Genomic DNA, 23,320 nt, shown 5'->3' with positions numbered 1-23,320 from the left:
GTCCAAATCAGCAAACCTCCCCCAAACCTGAACTGCCATTCCAGATTTCTAGCAGCATGCCGACTGAGTTTGCCTTAGCAGGAAGTATGCTCCTTCCCTTCCCATCCGTAGCATCTGCTTCTTTCACTACGAGATGGACTGAAAGGGATTGTGTCAAGCTGGCTAGGTCTACAACCAGGTAGCCAGTTGTATGTATAACGTCATCTGGACTGGTATTGGCAGCAGTTTGTAATAAATAATTAATCTTTCCTCATGAAAATTCATCAAAAAACAGTGCTTAGAGGACAAGAACTTGAGCAGCCCAAATACTGTAGGTGATGATAAATGGAAACTTTCAGGACTCCTCACTATCCCCAAATAATTTGGAAGGTTCAGTAAGTAGTGGTACTTGCAGTATACATCCTATATATTAAAGAAAGGTCACAGGGGATGATCCATACCTCTGCTTCCCCTACTAGGAGAATGATTTAAAAAATGACTTTTGCAGACTTGCCCTAACATCATGGAGCATTAATCTGTAACTCCATGGGAACACTGGAATATAAAAATTCCCAATATCTATGAGAGGAAATAGCAGATTAAGATAAACAGGCTCCACTTCAAACAAGTGGCATATAAGGGCTATCTCCTCTCCTTGACACCAAACCCTTCTTCCTTCAGCATCATATTGGTCAGGCAAAATGACCAAAAATTACTACTAGTTCCACTGTAGCTTCACAGCAATTATGTACTCTTAGAAGTCTAGCTCTATGGTTGTTTTTGTTTTTTTTTTGAATGTCTGATTTTCCTTTGCATGGGCTAAGACAGCCTCAATGGGATCACTGGCATGTGGGTAGATTCTTGGGAGCCTGGCTGTTTCAGGGCTGAGTTGTCTCTGGAGTAGATGGAAGGATAAATGTAGCTGCGGAGAGAAGACTAGACTTAGCAGTAGCGCAAAAGCTATCAGACCTAAAATGTGAATATAGAGTTGCTAACAAATGATTAGGTAGAGTACAAAAGCTGAAAATATCAGAAACAGATCAGAAAACAGAAGAGAAATGATGAAGGCCCAGGCGAGGATACTGAAAACTGGTATTTAGAAGGTGGTGGCCAAGCTAAGCCAATTGGTTTAAAGGTACAGAATTGGGCCAAACAAAGCAATGTATTTTTCTAATACAGGATATTAGCTGTGGCACTGGCTTCCTTGATACATCGTAATTTGGAGAGAGAGAGAGAGAAAGAGAGAGAGAGAGAGAGAGAGAGAGAGAGAGAGAGAGAGAGAGAGAGAGAGAGAGAGAGAGAGAGATAGAAGAGAAGAGAAGAGAAGAGAAGAGAAGAGAAGAGAAGAGAAGAGAAGAGAAGAGAAGAGAAGAGAAGAAAAGGAAGGGAAGGAAGGAAGGGAAGGAAGGAAGGAAGGAAGGAAGGAAGGAAGGGAGGGAGGGAGGGAGGGAGGGAGGGAGGGAGGGAGGGAGGGAGGGAGGGAGGAAGGAAGGAAGGAAGGAAGAAAGGAAGGGAGGAAAGGAAGGAAGAGAGGAAAGGAAGGAAAGGAAGAAAGAAAGAAAAGGACAGAAAGCCTGCCATGACGACAATTGTACTTCACAAAGAGGATAAATTCCTAAATGGCTATTCTTTTTCATTCGAATAATGTTACCATCTCCCAAAGAACAGTTTTGGGGCAGGAAAGAACAGTATTCCATTTCAAGCTGGACTACTCATCTACCCAAATACCATTTTGACCAAAGAAACAGATGCAGAATTACAGTCACAGCTGCATTCTGTACAGAGCAAGTTGGATAATGGTATCCTAAATTGCTAATTACACTGCTAATGATTTTTTTTAGTGGCACTGCAGTATTTTGCCACCTTTGTTTAAATTTTTTAAAAAAGCATTTAGGAACTTTTAAAAATGGTAAACTGTTAAAATACCAGTGAGTCTTCCAAAAAAGAATTCCATATAAAACCATTTCTTGAAATGGTATTCTCCTATGGGATTTTGTAGCAGCCTATTTATTGACTAGCTATTTGTTTTAATTTACTTTCTCACTAATTTATTTGCACTTAAGATTACTGAGGCCATAAGTATCTCAGTATTAGTGTTTGTACCTAGATCCATATTGGTATGAAAAGATAATAAACTAACATATGTCATGATAGGCTGGCATTGGGAACGTGCTATGACTAGATTTACAAAAAGTAATAGCAACAGTACAATTTTATTTTTATTGTGACAACCATGGTGAAATTTATTACAGTGTTAGTATTTTATTGTTTAATCATGCCAGCGTAGCTGAAAAAGGTAATTACATTTTTGATATAAAAATGCTGTTAATGTTTTTATTTCAGATATTATAGAAGATTATAGAATGCAGATTAAAACATTACCATTGTCCCATATTGTTTCTTGTGCATTTAAGTGGCAGAATATTTTTTCTACAAATAGTGAATTAATTTCTACTAAATTATTTCCATAGTATTTCTAAATAATTTGCCTCTTAAAAGAAACCTCAAGCTGGCTGGGAACTTCCATACATTAGATTTACAAAAATGTGTTATATGCAGAAAATGTTGTACCAATCGCAATTATGCTACAATGTTTTTTGATTATTTTTATATTTAGTAAGGTAAATTAGCTGTTAAAAAATTAAGAACACAATCTTACTATGCAATTATAAATTCATAAGTAAATACTTACATGTGCTTCGAACGGATCATCCAATTTCAGTGATCTTTTAACACTGCAAACAAAATATTTCAAGAAATCTTAGACTTGATGTGCTTTAAGTAACCAAATATTTAAGAGTAATGTATATATAAAGATTCTAGGTTACTTTCTCCAAGTAAAGTAAAATACCGTAAGAAAGCAATTTTCAGAACAATGAAACTTTTTAAAATAGCATATTTCAAGATGGACTCATAATTAAATATTTAAATGAATCTTTTTATGCATATGTGGTTTTATATATGCTCTATTATATAATTCAATCATTAGTCATATTATAAAATGATCTTAGTAAAAATTACTTATTTGTGTGTTCTAAAATACTACTAATAAAAATTATACAGAAGAGCAAAATAATTTACATACCTTCAATGGAGATACTGAAAGTACATTATTTGCACAAATAATGCACTAGGTATTAAAATAAAGGTATGAGCAAGGTGAAACAAGTTTTCCACATTTTTGTAGCTTTAAACATAATTCAATGCTATCAGACTATGACTTAACTGAAGAACAGATGCTTTATGTCTTTATAAGTCCCCAATCCATATGAAACTATTTTTTGTCTCCTTCACTAAACTGATTCAGGAAGATGCCAGGCTCTCTCTCTGCAAAATCTGTTCTGCTAAACTGGATGCCCAGCTGTTGGTGACAATGCTTAGAAAGGAAAGCTGAATATTTATAATACTTTATTTCATACAGCTGTCTTCTAAAGAGCAGTCATCAACATTTTATTGAATGCAGACTAAATGCTCAAAGGAGAAAAAGGTCAATATAAATTAAAAGTAGTTTTCCCAGTGACAAATACAGAGTTATAAATACTTTCTTGATCCCTGAGAAACAGAGATTGTTATTTAAAATATTAGAGAATTTGTGCATTAGGAAAAAAAGATTGTATTATAGCTAAAGGTTGCAGTATAGAAAACAAAAACATATATTTTAGCAATGACTATTCATAAATGACTGACTACTGACTTTCAAGTAAGTGACAGGAGTGAGAAAAATAAAAGGGATGGACAATTTACAGAAATTACTGTTCATTAAATATTAAATATAAAAATTTTATCTAGAAAAAGGTTCACTTAAATTTGCTATTACTTCTATATTAGCCTATTACATAACATTATTTCTTGAAATTAATTAAACTGGTTTAAAGAATTAATTATATCTTTTCAAAGTCTATTTGAAATCAATATAATATAAATTCTCAATGAAGCAATAATAGAGGTAAGAACAAGTAAAAATGTCAGATAACCCCAAAAGAGTATTTTTATTTAGTTTTGGAATATACAGGTTGTCCCACTTTGAATAATTATTCATTCCAATGGGTTAAATCCGAAAAGAAAGAAGCACCAATTGAGCTATAAGAAAAAAGTGTGTATACATTTTTTGGGGGACTCCCTATATGTTACCCTACTCAGGTGTGTAAGATGTTCTGGCATTTAATGAAATTTCAAAAGTAGAAATAAAAAACTAAAAGTATGCAGTCAGCATTTTTTTATCCTTTATTTTGAAATGCTGTTAAGATGCAATACTGCCCTAGCCAGTTTTGCTCAGTGGATAGAGCATCGGCCTGCGGACTGAAGGGTCCCAGGTTCGATTCTGGCCAAGGGCACATGCCCAGGTTGTGGGCTCGATACCCAGTAGGGGGCGTGCAGGAGGCAGCCAATCAATGATTCTGTCTCATCATTGATGTTTCTTTCTCTCTCCTTCTTCCTTCCTCTCTGAAATCAATAAAGAAATATATATTTTTTTAAAAGATGCAATACTACCTTTCAGAAGGAAACAAAACCCCACCCTGTTATTAACTATTTAAAATATTTTTGCTTTATTATTGCTGGTTAATTCCTAGAGAATGAAATAAATGTTTGGATTTAAAGTCTTCTAGTTTAGGTCCTAGGCTGATCTAAGTAGTGCAAGGAAATATGTGAAAGTGAGAATTAGATTGCTGTCTCCCAGTTTAACAGTTTAGTCAGAATCTAAACCATATTTTATTGTGGGAAATGTAATTTTCAGATAATTCAGGTATCCAATAATCAAAAGCTGAAAATATTTATAAGAATCATAAAAAAAATTAACAGAGAAGATTGGAGAAATCAAAGAAATCACTTAGCTAATTCAGTAAGGACAAGTTGACCACTATCACACAGCTCGAGTGAAAACTCAGATCTAGGTCCTATGCATCATAAATCTTTGTTAAATTGAAGGGGAAGGACTAAAGAAAAGGTAAGGAAGAGCAAACTTACTAGAGGAATTTATGACCATCTATTCTTACTTACCATCTATTAGAACTGAGCTCACTGTCAAGATATCAATTATTAAATTAAGCACCTCCTATATGCTTTTACATGTTTTGTTTTGTTTTGAACCCACTCTTTTATCCAGATACAACTGTAATACAAGCATGAGATGATGTCAAGCAGATTAGGATAATGTTAATAGGAACAGAGAGGAAGAGATGAATAAAACATATTATAAAGGAAGTACAGACAAAACTTAATTTGATATGTGGGCTATTTTCCTAAAGTATATACTCACCTGCTACCAGTAATAGTTAGCAATTAAAAGTGATATATGTCTGATAGTTCTGTAAAGTTATAAGCAGCTCTTGTGGTTACTACCTTGGTTTAAAAAAAATGGGGCACTCAAAAATAGGCAAAGAACTCAAATAGGCATCTCTCCAAAAATACACAAATGGCCAATAAACACATGAAAAGATGCCCAACATCACTAATATTAAGATCAGCACTAATATTAAGGAAATGCAAATCAGAACCACAATGAGATATCACTTTACAACTATTAGGATGGCTACTACAAAAACCACAACAGATATAAGTGTTGGTCAGGATGCAGAGAAAGTAGAACTCTTACGCACTGCCAGTGGTACTATAGAATCATACAGTTGCTATGGAAAACACTTGGGCAATTCCTCAAAAAATTAAACATAGAATTATCATCTAACTCAGCAATTCCACTTCTGGTATATACCCCAAAGAACTGAAAGCAGGGACATGAACAGATATTTGTACAACCCTGTTCACAGCAGTATTGTTCACAATAGCCAAAAAATACAAGTAATGCAAATGTCCATCAACAGACGAATGAATAAACAAAATGGTACACACATACACATATATATACACACAATGGAATATTATTCAACCTTAAAAAGGAAGGAAATTCTGCCCTTGCTGGGTGGCTCAATTGGTTGAAGTGTTATCCCATATACCAAAAGGTTGGGGGTTCAATTCTGGTCAGGGCACATATCTAGGTTGTAATTTGATCTCTGGTCAGTGTATGTACAGGAGGCAACTGATTGATGTTTCTCTCTCTCTCTAAAATCAATAAAAACATATCCTTGGGTAAGGATAAGGAAAAAAAAAGGAAATTCTGACACATGTTACAATATGGATGAACCTTGAAAACATTATGCTCAGTAAAACAAGCCAATTACAAAAGGACAAATATTATATGATTCCACTCAAATGAGGTGTATTTTAATACAAAAGAAATTATTCTAAAAAATGTTAACTATCATTTGATTCCTAATTAAGAACTAAGAATGATGTCATTTGAGGTTCTCTTACAGGACTTCTAATTCTTTTTTTCTTAATATTTTTATTGAATTCAGGGAGGAAGAGAATGGGAGAGATAGAAACATCAATGATGAGAGAGAATCATTTATCGGCTGCCTCCCGTATGCCCCCTACTGGGGATCGAGCCTGCAACCCGACATTTTACAGGACTTTAAAAACATTAGATTACATATAATTTTGAATAGCTGTGCTGAGGGTAAGAATGTGTGGGGGAGAGGAGGTAGGAAGATAAAATAAGTAAAGCAGACAAGACTCAGGGAGCCTTGATGCTCTGCCAAATTCTTCCCCTAAGGTTAGGCAAATCACATAAATTCACTGAGCTTCATAAACTTAATACTGGCCTGTGAACTAGTAGGAAATTTCTGAATGGAAAATAAAAATATGATTTGGTATGTCAGTGTTTCCATTTACTCCTCACTATAATAAGGATGATAATATTGCCAGCTACTTCACAGGAGTATGCTTATAAGATAACTTAGAAATCTTTTAATGAACAGAAATGGCCAAATTCACATCCCATGTGACTCCTTAGGTGTAAATTGAGATATCTAAAATGATTTTTTCCCCATTCTATGTATAGGAATGAACAACAAAGGGAGAAGAATCTTCTATATCCTCTTTGCATTCTCCCTTTCATTCAAGCCTATGCTCTTTTGTGTTCAACATTTATGATTACACGATAATTCACTATGACAGCATGGGTGAGTAGGAACATCACTCCACTACATGTATAAATATGGTCACATATGAAAACCTCTAAATAACAATAAAGCCTCTGTTCTTTGTGACAAAACTGGTCAATACTGCAACCAGTTATTGGACAACATGTTTATAGTGTCAAAAGTTTCTTTATTAAAGATTAATTAAAAAAGAGTGGCTAATGTATTCTTACAGAAGCAAAAGAGATATATTTGGGAATAATGACCCCAGAAGATAAACAGGCAAATATGAGATCTTTTTGGGGTTGAATAAAATGAGAAATGCCATAAAATTATTTCATTCCTAAATGGATACTCTCAAAAATGAACATTAATAAAATATTCATTACTATTACCTTATGCAAGAAACATATAAATATGTGTATCATCACACCTACATATATACATAAAGTCCTTTAAAAGAGTCTATTGAAAGGGGCCAAATAGGCATATCAGAATTAAATATGGCAGAGGGATATTTTATATAATTTCTTGTATATATTATATTTTACAACATAAAAAATTAATAATAATAAACTAACATTGATGCTACCCTTCCCTTTAGATTCTGGCACAATCATTTCTTTTTTAAAAAATTTATTTAAAAAAATTTTTTTTGAAATTTTGTTTAAAAAAAAGATGGACAGGTAGAAACATCAATGAGAGAGGAACATCATCTAATGGCTGCCTCCAGCAACACACCCCACTGGGGACCAAACCCAAAACCTGGGTATGTCCCCTGACCGGGACACATACCGGTGACCTCTTGGTTCCTGAGTTGACACTCAACCACTGAGCAACACCAGCTGGCCCGGCACAATCATTTCTAAGTTTTCCCTGAAGATATCCAGTTTGCACTAAGGATTCTTCCACTCTATAACTAAAGCACTTGTACATGCCTCTCTCACTAAACTTACTTATGTTGAAATAATCTATTTATTTAGTTTGTCTTCCCTCCTTAACTAAGATATTTATATCATTAGCACCTTGTCTGTTAACTGGTAGGTTATGAGTTCTAAAAATGCCTGCTAAAATATCTCGCCTACTAAAGTTAAAACTCCTAGAAAGGTACAGTATCTATTCACATTCAAATCCCCAAGGCCTGTCAGTGATTGGCACAAAGTTGTTAAATTAATGATTTATTTAATTACTTTTATTTTAAAACCTGTCTCAATTCCAAAGATATATTTAATTCTTTTAATTTTTATGATTCTCCAAATTCTATTTAAGGTAGTTTAAATGCAGGTTCCTAAAGGATGTCATAGTAACAGTCTTATGGATAGTCTCTTACGCCCTGGCCGGTGTGTTCTGTGGTTAGAATCAAGGGCAAACCAAAATATTTTAAATTTCTCTATCCAACAGTGAAAACCTAACTCCCATGATCTTCAATGCATTCATTTGCTCAAGCCTAGAAGACACAGAAACTATTTTCATAAGTGCTAGCCCATACCTCTGTGAAACAAACCTACTCACCAAGATTTCATATTCAACTCCGCCCAGGAAGCTAAGTTGATTGGAGCATCATCCCATACACCAAAAGGTTGAGGGTTTGATTCCTGGCCAAGGCACATTACCTAGGTTGCAGGTTCCATGTATTGGAGATATCTGATTGATGTTTCTCTCTCACATTGATGTTTCTCTTTCTCTCCTTCTTTATAATAAAAAAAAAATAAGCATATCCTTGGGTGAGGATAAAAAAGAATTAAAAAAAAAAGATTCAATATTGGCCAAGTATTCTTAAAATGTAAAATGTATATACAATATTCTACTGGATGTTCAACATAGTTTTAATTTTCATTTCCCTGATGTCTAACAAAATGCTTATTTGCCATTCATAAACCTTTTTATTAGGTATTGGTTTAAGTCTTTGAGCCTTTATTTCAATAAGGTTTTTGTCTTTTTACTGTTGAGTTGTAAGAATTTTTTATACATATATATTCTAAAAATAAATTTGTGTCAGATATATGTCCTATGATGTCAACCTCAACTTTAAGGTTATGTATTTATTGTGAGAATATCTGTACCACAGACACTTCTAATATAACATGTACCTGTTAGTATGTTAGGAAAACAATTACCCAAAAGTTCCACTTTTAATAGTTTTTTGGTTCCCCACTATCTATACAGAATGGGATCATAGGTATTACCACTTATTAAGCAAATGCACACCAGTTTCCATTGTATTCCTATTTAGCAGGACTTTTGCTACATTATCCTTGAAGGTTCACAAAAGTGCTAACTGGATTTTTTTATAGTGCAGCAGAAGGAAAGCAAGTCTTCTTGCTTAAACCTGGGGAAAGCAAAACCTTTTCAATAATCCTAACTTTTAAGGATATAATTGGCCCGGCAGGCATGGCTCAGTGGTTGAGCATAGACCTATGAACCAGGAGGTCACCTCGAGCTGTAGCCCCAGTGTGGGGGTGCAGGAGGCAGCCAATCAATGATTCTCTCTCATCATTGTTTCTATCTCTCTCTCCCTCTCCCTTCCTCTTAGAAATCAATAAAAATGTATTTTTCAAAAAAGGATATAAGTGAAACACATTTATTGATATTTGTGTGTAGGACACCATATTAAGTGCTGAGTTTTCTTATCTGGAAAGTATAGATAATAGTAGCCTCTACCTCCTAAAGTCCTTTTTTTTAGGATTCAATGAGAATATGTAGGTAGATTGTTAAAACTGTACCAGATCATAAGGATTCAAAAGGTTATTTTTCTTTCTTTCTTTTAATCCTCACCCGAGGATATTTTTCCATTGGTTTGTAGAGAGATTGGAAGAGAGAGGGAAGGACAGAGATAAACATTCATGTGAGATTGGTTCCTTCCTGGGGGCACTAAATGGGGTGGGGGTCGGGGGGAGCCTACAACCGAAGTATGTGCCCTTGACCGGAATCGAACCCTTAGGTCGGCAGTGGAATAAGTTACTTTAGAAATGCACAGGAGGTGGTACCTAAGTCAACCTGGGGACAAGGACAGGCAGAAATTTCCACGTGTTAGATATTAATCCCTCCACCCCAAAGAAAAACTTATTTTCTGAACTTTTTAAAAGTTTCTATATAGCAGCAATAAGGAAACTGACGCCAGAATTGGCTACCCTTCCTCCTTTCATAGCTGGAATCCAGGTCTCTTGAGACCCAGTTCTCTTTTTTTTAATATATACCAAAGGTGGAAATTTATTTCAGAACAAGTACAGACTCCCCCGTGGGGAAGGGGAAAGAATCTCCCAGCACAGATTCCCAGGTGGGGAGGCGGAAAGAGTCCCCGAGACCCAGTTCTTGAGTTGTCCTATAAGCTTATAGGAACTCACCACACCAATGGGCATTATCAAATGATAGGGCGTGTTCCAATCGACTCTATCCCATTCTTGGTACGCTAACCATATCTGAAATTACTTCAAGCACGAACCTACATCACAGACTACAGCCCGCAGCCTATACAGCCAGTCAAAAGCCCTGGAGAGTCAGGATTAACGTGGACCAACTCTACCACGTAACTGCGGCTGGAAGGTGAGCAGAGGTGGGTTGAGGGGATCCAGTAGGTAAGCACCAGGAACTGTCGGCAGAGGAGACACGTTTATACTCAGAAAAGTAGAGAGAGAAAAAAAGGTTACTTTTTAAAAAAACTCTCCTGGCTCGCGGAGCGGCCCGACAAGCAGCAATACCTGGAGGGAGATACCTACGGCATTTCCACACCGAGGGGAGGACCCCTGCCGCTGGATCCAACTAACCCCAGCAACAACCTCTTCCGAAGACAGAGCCTCCCGAAGGCAACCCTGAGCCTGAAAAGCGCGGGCAAGCCTCTGCTCCACGAGGTGTCACACTCAAGGTAGCCCGCCGGAAACACCGTCCCCGCGACCACGCATCCGAGTTCCCGCGGGGAAAGGAGGAGGGGTTGTCGGTCAGAGACCGCATCCAGCCCCCTTGCAGTGCAGCCCAGGGCCCTCGCTCCCAAATTCTGGCCAGACCAGCCCGGGAGAGAGGAGCGACAGGACCGTCTCTGGTCACTGTGGATGACCGATTCCCGAGATTCCTAGCCGGACCTTTTGGGGGAGGTGCTCTGCATCTGACTTCCGGTGGCAGAGAGGTGCCGTTGCCATGGTAACTAGAGAAAGGCCGAGGTCCGCCCGGCTTCGGTGAGCGGATCGTGGAATCCGTGCGGAGAACTGGCTGCGCCCCTCCGTCGGTAAACTGGAACTAGGTAGCGGTCCGCTCGCGGTCTCTCTTTGCGCGCGGTGCCCCTTCCTGCCCGGCTTTCCTCCCGCCCGCTGCTCTCACTCCTCTGTGATACTAACACTTGGTCCGCGGAGGTACCCGAAATGCAGCTAGAAACGCAGTCTCCTGCTCTGAGGCACACAAAAAGGCAGAGATGGTGCCTGAGATCAGCCGTGGGCCTAGGTCTCCGCGTCGGGACGGTGCGGCTGGCTCTCTGTTTCCGCCGGGCCCTTTAAAAGCCCGAGGCGCCTGGGAGTTTATTTTTCTCGCTGTTGTGTGGCTGGTTATTTATGGAGCCGTTTGCTGCAATGTACTCTCTAGGCCCCCCGTCTGACTCTCGGGCTGGAGTTTTAAATGAAGGAGGTTTCCAAGCCCGAGGGGGTACAATGATATATTTATTTAAGCTTAGGTGAGGCTCTCCTCACAGAAAGGGGAAGAATCGAGTTCTGGAACATTTCTGCCGTGGGATTTCCACGTGAGGGGGTCACCTTATTTGGAAAGAGTATTCGAAGACAATCCCCCCAAAATAAATAAATAAATAAATAAATAAATCCCTTACATTTTAAAATTGCTTGCTGCAAAATGAACGCTCTCTCTTCCTCGTTGGAACGGTTTTCCTTCCCATTTTTTTTTTTTTTTTGAGGAGATGCGTGCACGCATATGTGTTTAAAACTCTGATGCTTAATTATAGTGATACCAATTTGCAGTAACCAGACTGTGACACCACATCCCTATGGGGTCCTTCTAAATCTGGTGTAATAGGAAAGTGTCAGGCAGGCGGTCGGTGTATTACAAATAGGGTACTTCATCCATGATAAGCGATTATTATCTTTCTTTCCCAAGTGTAAAAGACCTATATAATTCAAGAAGGTGCCAGTGATTTAGGCCTCTTGAGTAAGAATCCAATGAGTCCTGAAGGGGACCCTACCTGTGTCGTCTTATTGTTGAACTTGAAATATTCAATTTATTAGGCTGGAATGTATTTTGTAAAGTCAAAGCTGGGTAAAATAATGGTGGAAGCTGTTAGACCGCCAGCACAATTTAGTGCCTCGTAGTAACTATTGTGCAAGAAGCCGTCATTCACATGAATAAAGAAGAAACTGTTACTGAAATTTACTGACCTTTGCTACCTACTATTAAATTGGCGACTCTGTGCCCCTCGATGTTCTCATCTGTAAAATGGACTGAAAATGCCTGACCACTGCAGTAGGGATACGTCGTGATGTATGGCAGTTCTTTAAGCTCTTATGAGCAGAGGTGTTATTTAAACCCAAAACATTATTATTAGTAATGGAACACAGTAAAATCTCATGATAACACTATAAATGGGATTTTTAAAATCCAGTCATGTAAAATGTGGGGCTGCATTATGGAAAGGTTAGTGAAATGACCTGCTTGATCCTGCTGTGGAGATGGATGCCAACTGCCAATCACATTACATCCACGTTCTTGTTACTGTGGAGTTTCGCTCTATCTACACCTTCTTTAGCACTTAACTTGTGCCAGGCACTGTTCTGTATGCTTCACACATATTAACTGGTTTAATCCTCATGACAATCCTATGAAGAGTCTTAACTGACTGTCCTGTGTTTTGTTTTGAGAAAATAGATGTAGGTTTTTCCTTTCCTATGCTTCTTCTTTGTATTTGTTACATCTTTGTTTTGGTTTTGTTCTTTGGTATATACATATAAATAAAGAAGAAACTTTTCTAGTTTAACAGATAATACAACCTTATACATATTTTAATGTTCATCTTTTTTTTCCCTACAACTGAAAACTTTAATGTCTTGATTCCCCCACTCCCATTTGAAAGGCAAGATGACATTTGCTCTTTAGGGGATTAACATTTACTGAACCAGTTTTTTAAATTATTTTCTAGTAGAATGGCCATCAGTCCAGGAAGTGATGCAGCCTTCTCCAGTCAGAAATCATCGCTTTCCGAGAGTCCTCGAACAAAGAAATATCCACTAACTGAAGAGGAGATGTTTTATATGAACTGTAGAGCTGCCTATTTAACTGTTTTCAAAAGCAGCTTAGAAAACATTATTTCTAAAGATCAACTTTACTTAGGTAAAAAAAAAAAAATAAGTATTTTGCCTTATTTGTTGAAAGTTAATTAGATCAGAAAGACTGTAATTAGAATTATGTTGTCAAATCATCCCCAATTTTAGTTGTTTGAGCAATGGAATACAATACATTATGCTATTGTGCTATTTTATATAGTTACATATTGTAGCATCTTCAAAATAAAACTTTCAATGTTTATGCAGGGTAGAATCGTATTTTTAAACCTATCAATTACTTGCTTTAAAATTTTTTTTCAATTCTCATTTTGGAACAGGAAGATTTACAATAGAATTAAAACACTTTTGGCATCTGAATAACTACTCTGAATTTGACCTATATTAAGGAAAATGTGAAAGATATATAAAAATGGGGTGCATGGCTATAAAAGAGAAGTATTAGGAAACTAGAGGCCCGGTGCACAAATTCATGCACAGGTGGGGTCCCTCGGCCTGGCCAGCGATTGGGGCAGATGGGGTCCAGCCGGCGGGGGGGAGGGACCGCGGGAGGTTGGCCAGCCGTGGGAGGTTGGCTGTGGGAGCGCACTGACCACCAGAAGGCAGCTCCTGCATTGAGCGTGGTCAGTGCGCATCATAGCTACCCTGGTGGTCAGTGCACATCATAGCTACCGGCCGGTCGTCCGGTTCTAACAGTCACTTAGGCTTTTATATATATAGATAACTGAAATTTTAAGAGAATTAAGAGTTCTGGGTTTGGGTTTGGGTTGGCTTGGTTTTGTGTGTGGGTGGAGGATTGGTCTTTTTTTGCTTCTCTCCATTGTGTTTTGAATTCCTCTGGTTGCAAATATCCCCTCAAACAAGGAATTTGGTTCTTACCAGCTGAATTGAATAATTTGGAGGTCTTTAGACTTAAGAGAGTGGTATACACTGAATACACATGTTATTTTCATTAAGGCTAATAACTTTCTGAGTAGAGAAGCTGAGTTATTTTGACAATGTTAGAAGCAGTTTCCTAAAAAAATATGACATATTTTTGCAATGTCTTGGGTTTGTATGCAGTAAGATCTCTATTTGAGGAAATCCATTTTGTGGAATATAACATAGTTTATGTTTTACTGTAAATTATAGTTTTAGTTTTTTCTCTCTTTATTCTTTTGAAAATAGGCTGAGATCACAAAAGTTTAAAAGTTTAACATGCCTTCTGGTACATGGCATTTAGTTTGTGAATCATTGAATAGGTATTACTAAGGTGCTATCAGTCTTATAGAATTACCTGGGAGGATAATAATGCAGTTTTTGTCACTTAGGTATTATACACACTTTTGGTTTTATGGTGGAATACTCATTGTAATGACTGATTGCACATAATCTAGATTTTAAAAAAGTGGTAGTGTGAACCAGTGATGTCTCTTTCTTACTACTATGTCTTTCATTATATCCTTCGGCCATTGCTGCACATAACATATGTTTTGACATTCCATTTCAAGGTCAGATAGAGTAGTACCAGTATCAGGACTTTAGAATTCCTTTCTCCCACCCCCATCTTATAAATAATACAGATATTATAGACTTGTGTCAAAGATTAAAGTAAACCCTGGCAGAAGATCAGTATCTTTGTGTAAACATCTATCCTATATAATAAAAGCTCAATATGCTAAGTGTCCCATTGTCTGGTCATCCATTCAACCAATCAAAGTGTAATATGCTATGATATGCTAAGGCCACTCAACTGCTTGCTATGGCATGCATTGACCACCAGGGGGCGGACGCTTCGACTGGTAGGTTAGCTTGCTGCTGGGATCCGGCCAATAGGGATTGAGCAAAATGGACCAGACATGCCCTGGAGCCCTCCTGTGGTTCCTCCCAGGCTGGCAAACCTCCCATGTCCCTCCCAGGCCCTGATTGTGCACTGGTGGGGTCCCTTAGCCTGGCCTGCGTCCTCTCGAAATCCGGGACCCCTCAGGGGATATCAGAAAGCCAGTTTAGGCCCGATCCTGCAGGCCAGGCCGAGGGACCCCACTGTTGCACGAATTCATGCACTGGGCCTCTAGTAGTTACATAATATGTTTAATGTTAACAGACTTATAATGGGCTCCAACTGATTAAAATTAGGTTAGAAGTTACTAAATTATACCTATTTCTTAACTTACTGAGTACATGTTTTGGGCATAATGAGTTTTATTCTGAAAAAGATTGTTCTGTAAGTTAACAGTATCTTTTAAAATATTTTGTTATTGAAGATAGCAACAAGCATATGCTTGTGGGAAAGAGGTTTCAAAACTGGACGAAATGCCATTTTCTTTACATGGGCTTTTGACTTCAAATAACTTCACTGGGGTCCTACTTGTATTCCCAGCATTTATTTATGTAAATATATTTTTATTGATTTCAGAGATAAAGGGAGAGGGAGAGAGAGATAGAAACATCAATGATAAGCGAGAATCATTGATAGACTTCCTCCTGTAGGCTTCCTACTAAGGATAGAACCCACAACCCAGGCGTATGCCCTTGACTGGAATCAAACCTGGGGCCCTTCAGTTCGCAGGCTGAAGCTCTATCCACTGGGTCAAACTGGCTAGGGTGTATTCCCAGCTTTTAAAGCAAGCATATCAAACTCAAAGGCTAACATGGGCCAAATAAACAAGGTTTAAGTTTATGTGGGCCGCAAAAAAACAAAAGCTTCAATTTTCGTAGAAACGTAGTTTTATTTTGATAGAGTCATGCTGAATACAAAGGGCTGAAATAAATGAGTAATCATTAACATAAAATAATAGAACATTTTAATAAAAATTAATATTTTTTTCTTGAACATTACCTTACCAGACACTGAATAACTGCACAAATTAATAAGCGCAATGCAAATAAACCTATTTTTCTTATTCTCTGAAAGCAAAATATTCCCTGTTGCACACACCTAACAAAACTAATGACGTGGCAGTCGGCTGCTAAAATATTCGCTGCTAGTATTAGTGGAGAGAAATGATGCGCCTGTGTGTAAGGTGCATGAGGGAAATGAATGCGACAAGATTATACTAATCAGTCATTAGCGAACGTTGTCGAGTGTTATTAATAGTTATGTATAACAGGATATTGTAAAAATTGTTATGAAATTTTTATTATAACATTTCTTACATACCGTTATATTGGCTGGGCCGCAAAAATATTCATTGTGGGCCACATGTGGCCCGCGGGCCACGACTTTGACATGCTTGTTTTAAAGGGTAAAGGTTGGCCGGGGATGGAATGCTAAAACGTTTATCTTTATTCTCTTGATAGATGAATTAAGGAATTGTCCATTTGTAAACTAGGCAAAATACTGCTCTTTATTCCTAAGTCAGCATGGTAATCAGGATTTTTGTCTACATCCAAGAATAGACCTGTGGAAATTTAAAGAAATTATATTATCTCCACTGTTACAAATTTCCACAAAGGCTTTCTAGGTGAACGGAAGATGTCAATTACTACAACTACACCTTTTGTAGCTCTGAAAGGCACCTCTAGATGATGAGCTTGTTTCTGTTTTTGTGCCAAAGTTTTGTCTAGAAATGATGCACTAGTATAATCTGGAGGATGGGAACATTTCTCTTGGTTTATGGTCTTCTAATATGTTATTAACTATAAATCATGACCACAGGTAGCAATTTTACACTTCAGGTGTGCACTTTCTATTGAAATTATAAAACTTAGGAGCCAAGAAGCTTGTATCACACTGTGTTATGCCTGTGCACAGTGAAAGTTCAATATAATGGACTCACAGATGTCTCTATTACCTTGATATATATATATATATATATATATATATATATATATATATATATATATATATATCTTCAAGGAAAAATATATATGCCCCTTCCTGGGATTAAGACTGCAACCCAGGCATGTACCCTGATTGGGAATCAAACTAGTGACCTCTGGGTGCATGGGTCAACACTCAAGCACTGAGCCACACTGGCCTGGCTATAGGATTATTTTCAAATGTTCTGGATAAAAATAAAAAGTGATCTGACCGTTGTAGCTCTACAATTATCTTCTCTTAAGTTTGTTGGCATTCTTGATTTTTAGTAGGACTATAGCTGTAACTAGATATTTTTTGTGCCTATATTTGACATTTGGGACATGATGATCTTGAAATTATAATATCTAGCAATGATGAACATTTTGGATATCATGCTTTGGTGATAGTACTATTGTCAAACTAATTATTTCTTCATTACATTAAGAGATTTGTTGAACCAGAAAAAGTAATAATTTATTATTTTTATGGTTATTCTTATGTCCTCAAAACAATTAAGTAGATGGTTGTTTTTTAATCTTTTCTTTTCTCCAAGCACTCTTATGAAGTAAGTCAGGTAATTAAACTATGTAGGTTGAGAAAAAACTGTCAGAATAGGAAAAATCTATTTAATTCTGGTATTAATAAATCAATAATCTTTAGTTGGATATATACATACTTATACATATATATATATGTTGGAGCAAAAGTAGGTTATTTGTATAGAAAATAATATAGTAATTAATAAATAATAATACAAGAATAAACTACTTTACATACTCACAACTGTAAACCTATATATATTAGCAAAATCAAAGGTAATATATTTGTATTTGTGTACTTTTGTATAATATTGTAATCCTATATAATAAAGAACTAATATGCTAATTAGACTGGATGGCGGAACAACCTTCTGGAATGACCTTCCTGAACGACCAGTGGGCGGGGCCTGGGCCGTGAGGCAGTCGGTGCTGTGAAGGCCTACCCTTGTACGAATTTCGTGCATCGGGCCTCTAGTATATAATGATTTAAAGAAAAAATATACTTAAATACCAATTCCAAGTGTTACTTTAAAAATAATACTTGTTTTATTGGGCAGCTCTTCAGAATGCAGGAAGAAATCCATCCCAAAAGACTATTGATAAGTATTGGACTCCTCAAACTGCCAAACTGAATTTTGATGATTTTTGTATAATTTTAAAAAAGGAAAAACCTACTTCAAAAGCAGAACTGCTAAAATCATTTAAACAATTAGATATAAATGATGATGGCTCTATTTTACACACTGACCTTTATAAACTTCTAACAAAGGTAAGATCTGTGAAACAGTTTTGTAATAGGTGTATTTTGCAAAAACTTGGAATCTACTTTTGGCAACCAAAGTCCACATTAAAAATAACGATTTCATTGGCAGGTGAAATGAATCATATATATGTTGTTTATAAAGTACTTAAGGATCCTTCTGGATGAAAGGTGCTTTGTAAATAAAAGACAAAGTGTAAAATTGAGCCCACTTTGCAATCCCCTTGTGTTTCCATGCAATTCTTTTCCTGCTCAGAACTCTATAAATCAGTGATTCATATGTGATAAATAAAAGAGAAACAAAGTATTCATGGGATTCAGAATTGATTCTCTTTCTTGGTACAATGTGAGAAAGTATCATTATTGTAATGTTAATAGTTATTACTGGATCTATGTGACACATTGTTCAAATTTAGTATATTGAAATTCAGCACACATTTACAAAAGTTAATAAAATTGTGAAATTTTATATAAGTTTTATTCTTACTTAACAATAGTACTCATTCTGAGATTTATAATGAAACTTATAGTCAAACTTATAGAAAAGATTAAAATGAATTTCCACTCTCTCCATGCATCGCAAAGTAATAGTCAGGTTGCTTTGAAATAAATTTTTTTTTTTCAGAGAGGTGAGAAGATGACTAGAGAAGAAGTAAATGCTGTAATAAATTTGGCCGATGTAAATGCTGATGGCAAATTTGACTACATCAAGGTACATAAGTTCACATTGATGTAAATTTGCTTACTATGTAGAAGTGTTTTTTAAAAAGCACATTTTTTAAATGTTGGTGATAACATACTTGTGTATTGTGTACTGATTGTACTTGAAATTTAACCTCTCCAGTCCCACAGTTGTAATCTGATGACTACATTAAAATAATATAACCAAGTTAAAATACATGCACATTCACACAATATACCCATGCAAAAACATAGAGACTCTCCTCAGGTATATGCCTTTGTGGGGTGGAAAAATCATAAAATTACTTAGAACAAATGCAAGTCTACATATGTTGTAAAAAAAAATAATAAACCACCTCTCTTTGTGTAACATTTTATTTTCACTCAGAGTATGACTTCCTCAATGAATCATGGTTGCATTTCACTAGGTCACTTGAGGGTGGTCAGTCTGACTCAAGAAAATAAAATGAGTACCCTAGTTCAATAGGAAACATATTCCATCTATCAGTCTATTCCTTGCCTACTAATGTGCATTTGCTTTCTCCTCCCAAATGTATGATTAAATGTTTTAGTGACTGGACTACTTTTTTATTTCCTGTAGTTTTGTAAATTATATATGACAACCAATGAGCAGTGTCTCAAAACTACTCTAGAAAAACTGGAGGTTGACAGCAAACTGAGGCGTCAACAGTTTGGAAGCCACATTGAAGGGTTCCCTGAAAAGGACCCATCACCAGTACCAAAACCATCGCCTAGAATCATAAGGAAAACTGATCAGGAAACATTCTCAAATAAAGGTATTTACTTTTTAAAAAAACTTTATTTTTATTGTTGACACTGTTACAAATGTCCCCATTTCCTCTCCCCTTTACCTACACCCTGGCCCCCCGTCTCTCTAGCCATCACCTCACTGCTGTCTCTGTCTATAGGTTATGCATATATGTTCTTTGGCTAATCTCTTCACCTTCTTTCATCCAGTTCCCCTCTCTGACAGCTGTCAATCTGTTCCATGTATCCATGCCTCTGGTTCTATTTTGTTGGCTAGTATATTTTGTTCATTACATTCCATATATAAGTGAGATCATATGGTATTTGTCTTTCTTTGACTGGCTTATTTCACTTAGCATAATACTATCCAGGTCCTTCATGCTGTCGCAAAAGGTAGGAGTTCATTCTTTTTATGGCTGTGTAGTATTCCATGGTATAAATGTACCACAGCTTTTTATCCACTCATCTATTGATGGGCACTTGGGCTGTTTTCAAATCTTGGCTATTGTAAATAATGCTGCTACAAACTAAGAATTTCTTCATCAAGAATGTAGGGTTATATTCAGATAAATTTTCCTTCCATTTTCACTTATTAGTGATAAAACAAATGAGAATCCAACTTTTGTCAGCTATCATTTTTAGACTCTCCTAGCTGTAAAAATCTATTGAAGTAAAATTTTGTAATGGAACTTGATTTGACTATGCTCATTATATTTTATTAAAACTAAAATTCAAGCTAAAAGGTGACATACTGAAATAAAGAATCTTGTTAGTAGCCCATAAATTAGGGACCTTTAAAGTCTGATAAATATAAAACCTCCGACTTTATTTCAATAGGAAGAACAAAGAGAACAAAATTAATACACAGACTGCGTATGCTACTTTGTATTTAACAACAAACTTTCTTTTGACAGCTTTTAATAATGGGAGACCAAATAACTATTACTTGTTGCAGGTGACTCCAGGAGTTCTTTACTGGCAACAAGCAGAAAGCTCAAAACATCTGTTTCTTTCACAATTACCATGGAGGCTAATAGTAACCGAAACTCAAAGCTAACTGAGCCAAACTCAATAAAGGTATAGTATTTTAAATTAATAGGTAAGACTTTTTCTAAAAAAAATTGACATAAAGTTTATTAATAACTATTTGGTGTCTACAGGGAACCAGTAAAGTTTGTGATGTAAATTTTTGAGGCTTTTCTGTAGATTCCAGCATTTCTACCTATTAAACCAGCTGTAATATTTTAAAGTGAAAATGATGAATAAGAATATTATTAAAAGGTCTTCAGTTTGAAAATGTTCACTCTTCAATTTTTGAACTTGATGAACAGATTATCTAATTACTTTACCAAGCAATTTTTTTGTTTTAACAAATACTTTTCATAGGTGTTTCTTATAAATAAATCATTCATTTAATATCAATTCCTATGAGAGAAAGACAACAAAGTCACTTTGCTAAGTCAATATTTGTAGAGTGTTAATATTGATCTTCTTCCTTTGTTTTCCCTTTCTAGATTCAACCTTTACCAGTTTTCTTTCAACAGAAAATAATAGCTACAAAAATATAAAACATTAACTGGAAACTGCTAGGATACATTAAAAATGTGTACCTAGAGACCTCTGTAAAAGGGGGGAAAAATGGTTATGACCACATACTATAACTGCTGTTAGAAAACTGAACTGATTGTTCTCAAGAGCTACATTTTTGTTTCAAATAACAACTCTGTATTTGTAATTGAACTCTGAAGTCCCTTATATCTTTAAATTGCTAGACAGTGACATTTGTTCTATATTAAAATTTTAAAACATTATCTCCAAGGAATTTTGTTCAGACTGTTTAGGAATCTATACACCCTAAGCAATTTGGTGTGTATGTCCAACATGTTCACATACAATATTTTGTGTACCAGCAATATTATTTTCCACTAATAGAAGCTTTTTGTATTTTGAAACTAAATTAAATGTTAATAAAATTAACTTAAATAATTGTTGTTTACCTGATTCAAGGTATAAATAAATATGTTTAGCTAGTGTAAAGAGAAAGATAAATAAATATTAATATGGATTATATTAAGGCCATAGTAAAACTTTTTCTCTGTATTATGCGCTTATTAATTGGGCCCATACCAATTCCTTTAATTTAATTTTATTCAACACTTACTTACTAAAAAGGTAGTGTATGCCAGCTCTTTTGTTTAGTTATAAAATATGGGTCTTGAATTTTAAAATATGAAAATTTTCATTTGATTATTAATATACCAATGTAATATAGCATAGTATTTCACTTATTCATTAATTTATTTAACAAATATTTATTGAGTGACCACTCTGTGCCAAGCACTATTGTAAGTGCTGCTTGAATCTTAGCTTTCTCAATTAATAACTGTGTGACCTTTGGCAAATTAGTCAGCAATCTTTCTGAGTCTCAGTTTCCTTATCTATAAATTGGGAATAATTATATTTAGTGTCCTTTTTGAAATATTAAATCATCTAACATATATAAAGCATTTAGCACAGTGCCAGGGACATAGTATTCACTTTAATAAATAATACTATTGTTAATATTATTACAGAACTAAGAAACATCTGTAGGTCTTTATAAAGGAGTAACATAATAAAAGTGTAATTTAAGAAAAGTTATTCTATTGTATACTGTGTACAGAGACCTCAACTTAGGGAGACTATCTGAGAGGCTGATAGAGTTATCCAGATATAAAGTAATGATAGTTAGGAGACTTGACTTGGGATGGTGAACATACAATACAATATACAGTTGCTATATTATAGAATTTACACCTGAGACCTATATCATTTTATTAACCAATGTCACCCCAATAAGTTCAATTAAAAAAGAAGTGAAAGAGAAAAAAAGTAAAACTAAGTAATGATAGTTAGACCTATCATGATAGTTAGGGAAGTACCTGAACATACTAAGGGAAGGACAGAGCTAATAGACAATGCCAAGATTAGTATGTAAGCCACAGTAACTGTATAACAAAAGACTACTTTGGTTTTGCATCTAAGACATTAAGAGCAAGGAATGGTGCTGATGATAATTGGGAATTAGGTAAAAGATACTAGGAGAATTTAATGAATAAAAGAAGATGGCATATTGTCAATGTTTAAACCACTGTTGTTTACTCTCTCATATTTCTTAGATGAGCTAAAAATAATTTTTAAAAAATCCATGATTCTTTTGTTATTCAGCAGGATTCAGTTCTTTGTTTGCATTTTACTTCGAAGTTACTTTATAAATCTTGTAAATCGTATATATTTCTTGAGATTCATAACAACTCTGAGAAGTACTTGGTTATGAGTATAGTTATGTATACTTTGTTTTAATTGAGATTGATAGAATAAGTTGCTAAAAGAATTGTTAAATCATATTTATTCAAATACTTTAAATCTATTTTAAACAAGTTTGGGTACCTTAATTTCATGTGGAGTGGAGAAGTATGGAATTGGGAGAAAAAGGGTCTTTTCCGAAATTAGAAAATTGTTGTAATGGGGTACATATAAACCAAATTTTAAACCATTAATCCACACAATTGATAAGGGACCTGAAT

The 23,320-nt window shown here is 35.7% G+C and overlaps 2 protein-coding genes across 7 annotated transcripts in view; one reads left to right on the top strand and one right to left on the bottom strand.

Moving 5' to 3' along the window:
- ITGB3BP (integrin subunit beta 3 binding protein) overlaps nucleotides 1–10,803 on the bottom strand; it is a 49,961-nt gene extending 39,158 nt beyond the window's left edge. Inside the window, exons 1-2 of one of the 2 annotated variants that reach the window (XM_079777023.1) lie at nucleotides 10,673–10,803; nucleotides 2,672–2,714 (exon numbers count right to left, since the gene is read on the bottom strand). In XM_079777023.1, the coding sequence (XP_079633149.1) occupies nucleotides 2,672–2,714; nucleotides 10,673–10,677 (48 nt within the window). In that variant the 5' untranslated portion in view covers nucleotides 10,678–10,803. Of the gene's footprint in view, nucleotides 1–2,671; nucleotides 2,715–8,468; nucleotides 10,499–10,672 lie in introns of those variants that run through there. The other variant, XM_079777022.1, reaches the window with a different exon arrangement.
- The window catches only part of EFCAB7 (EF-hand calcium binding domain 7), a 53,388-nt gene continuing 40,784 nt past the window's right edge, over nucleotides 10,717–23,320 (top strand). The window contains exons 1-6 of one of the 5 annotated variants that reach the window (XM_079777021.1): nucleotides 10,717–10,818; nucleotides 13,087–13,274; nucleotides 18,103–18,314; nucleotides 18,931–19,017; nucleotides 19,588–19,783; nucleotides 20,710–20,831. In XM_079777021.1, the coding sequence (XP_079633147.1) occupies nucleotides 13,088–13,274; nucleotides 18,103–18,314; nucleotides 18,931–19,017; nucleotides 19,588–19,783; nucleotides 20,710–20,831 (804 nt within the window). In that variant the 5' untranslated portion in view covers nucleotides 10,717–10,818; nucleotide 13,087. Of the gene's footprint in view, nucleotides 10,819–10,851; nucleotides 11,191–13,083; nucleotides 13,275–18,102; nucleotides 18,315–18,930; nucleotides 19,018–19,587; nucleotides 19,784–20,709; nucleotides 20,832–23,320 lie in introns of those variants that run through there. The other 4 variants (XM_079777020.1, XM_079777019.1, XM_079777018.1 and 1 more) reach the window with 4 other exon arrangements.

Source organism: Cnephaeus nilssonii (genome assembly GCF_951640355.1).
Source record: "Cnephaeus nilssonii genome assembly, chromosome: 7".
In the NCBI taxonomy this organism is placed as follows: domain Eukaryota; kingdom Metazoa; phylum Chordata; class Mammalia; order Chiroptera; family Vespertilionidae; genus Cnephaeus; species Cnephaeus nilssonii.
This window is presented reverse-complemented; position numbering and strand designations above follow the sequence as displayed.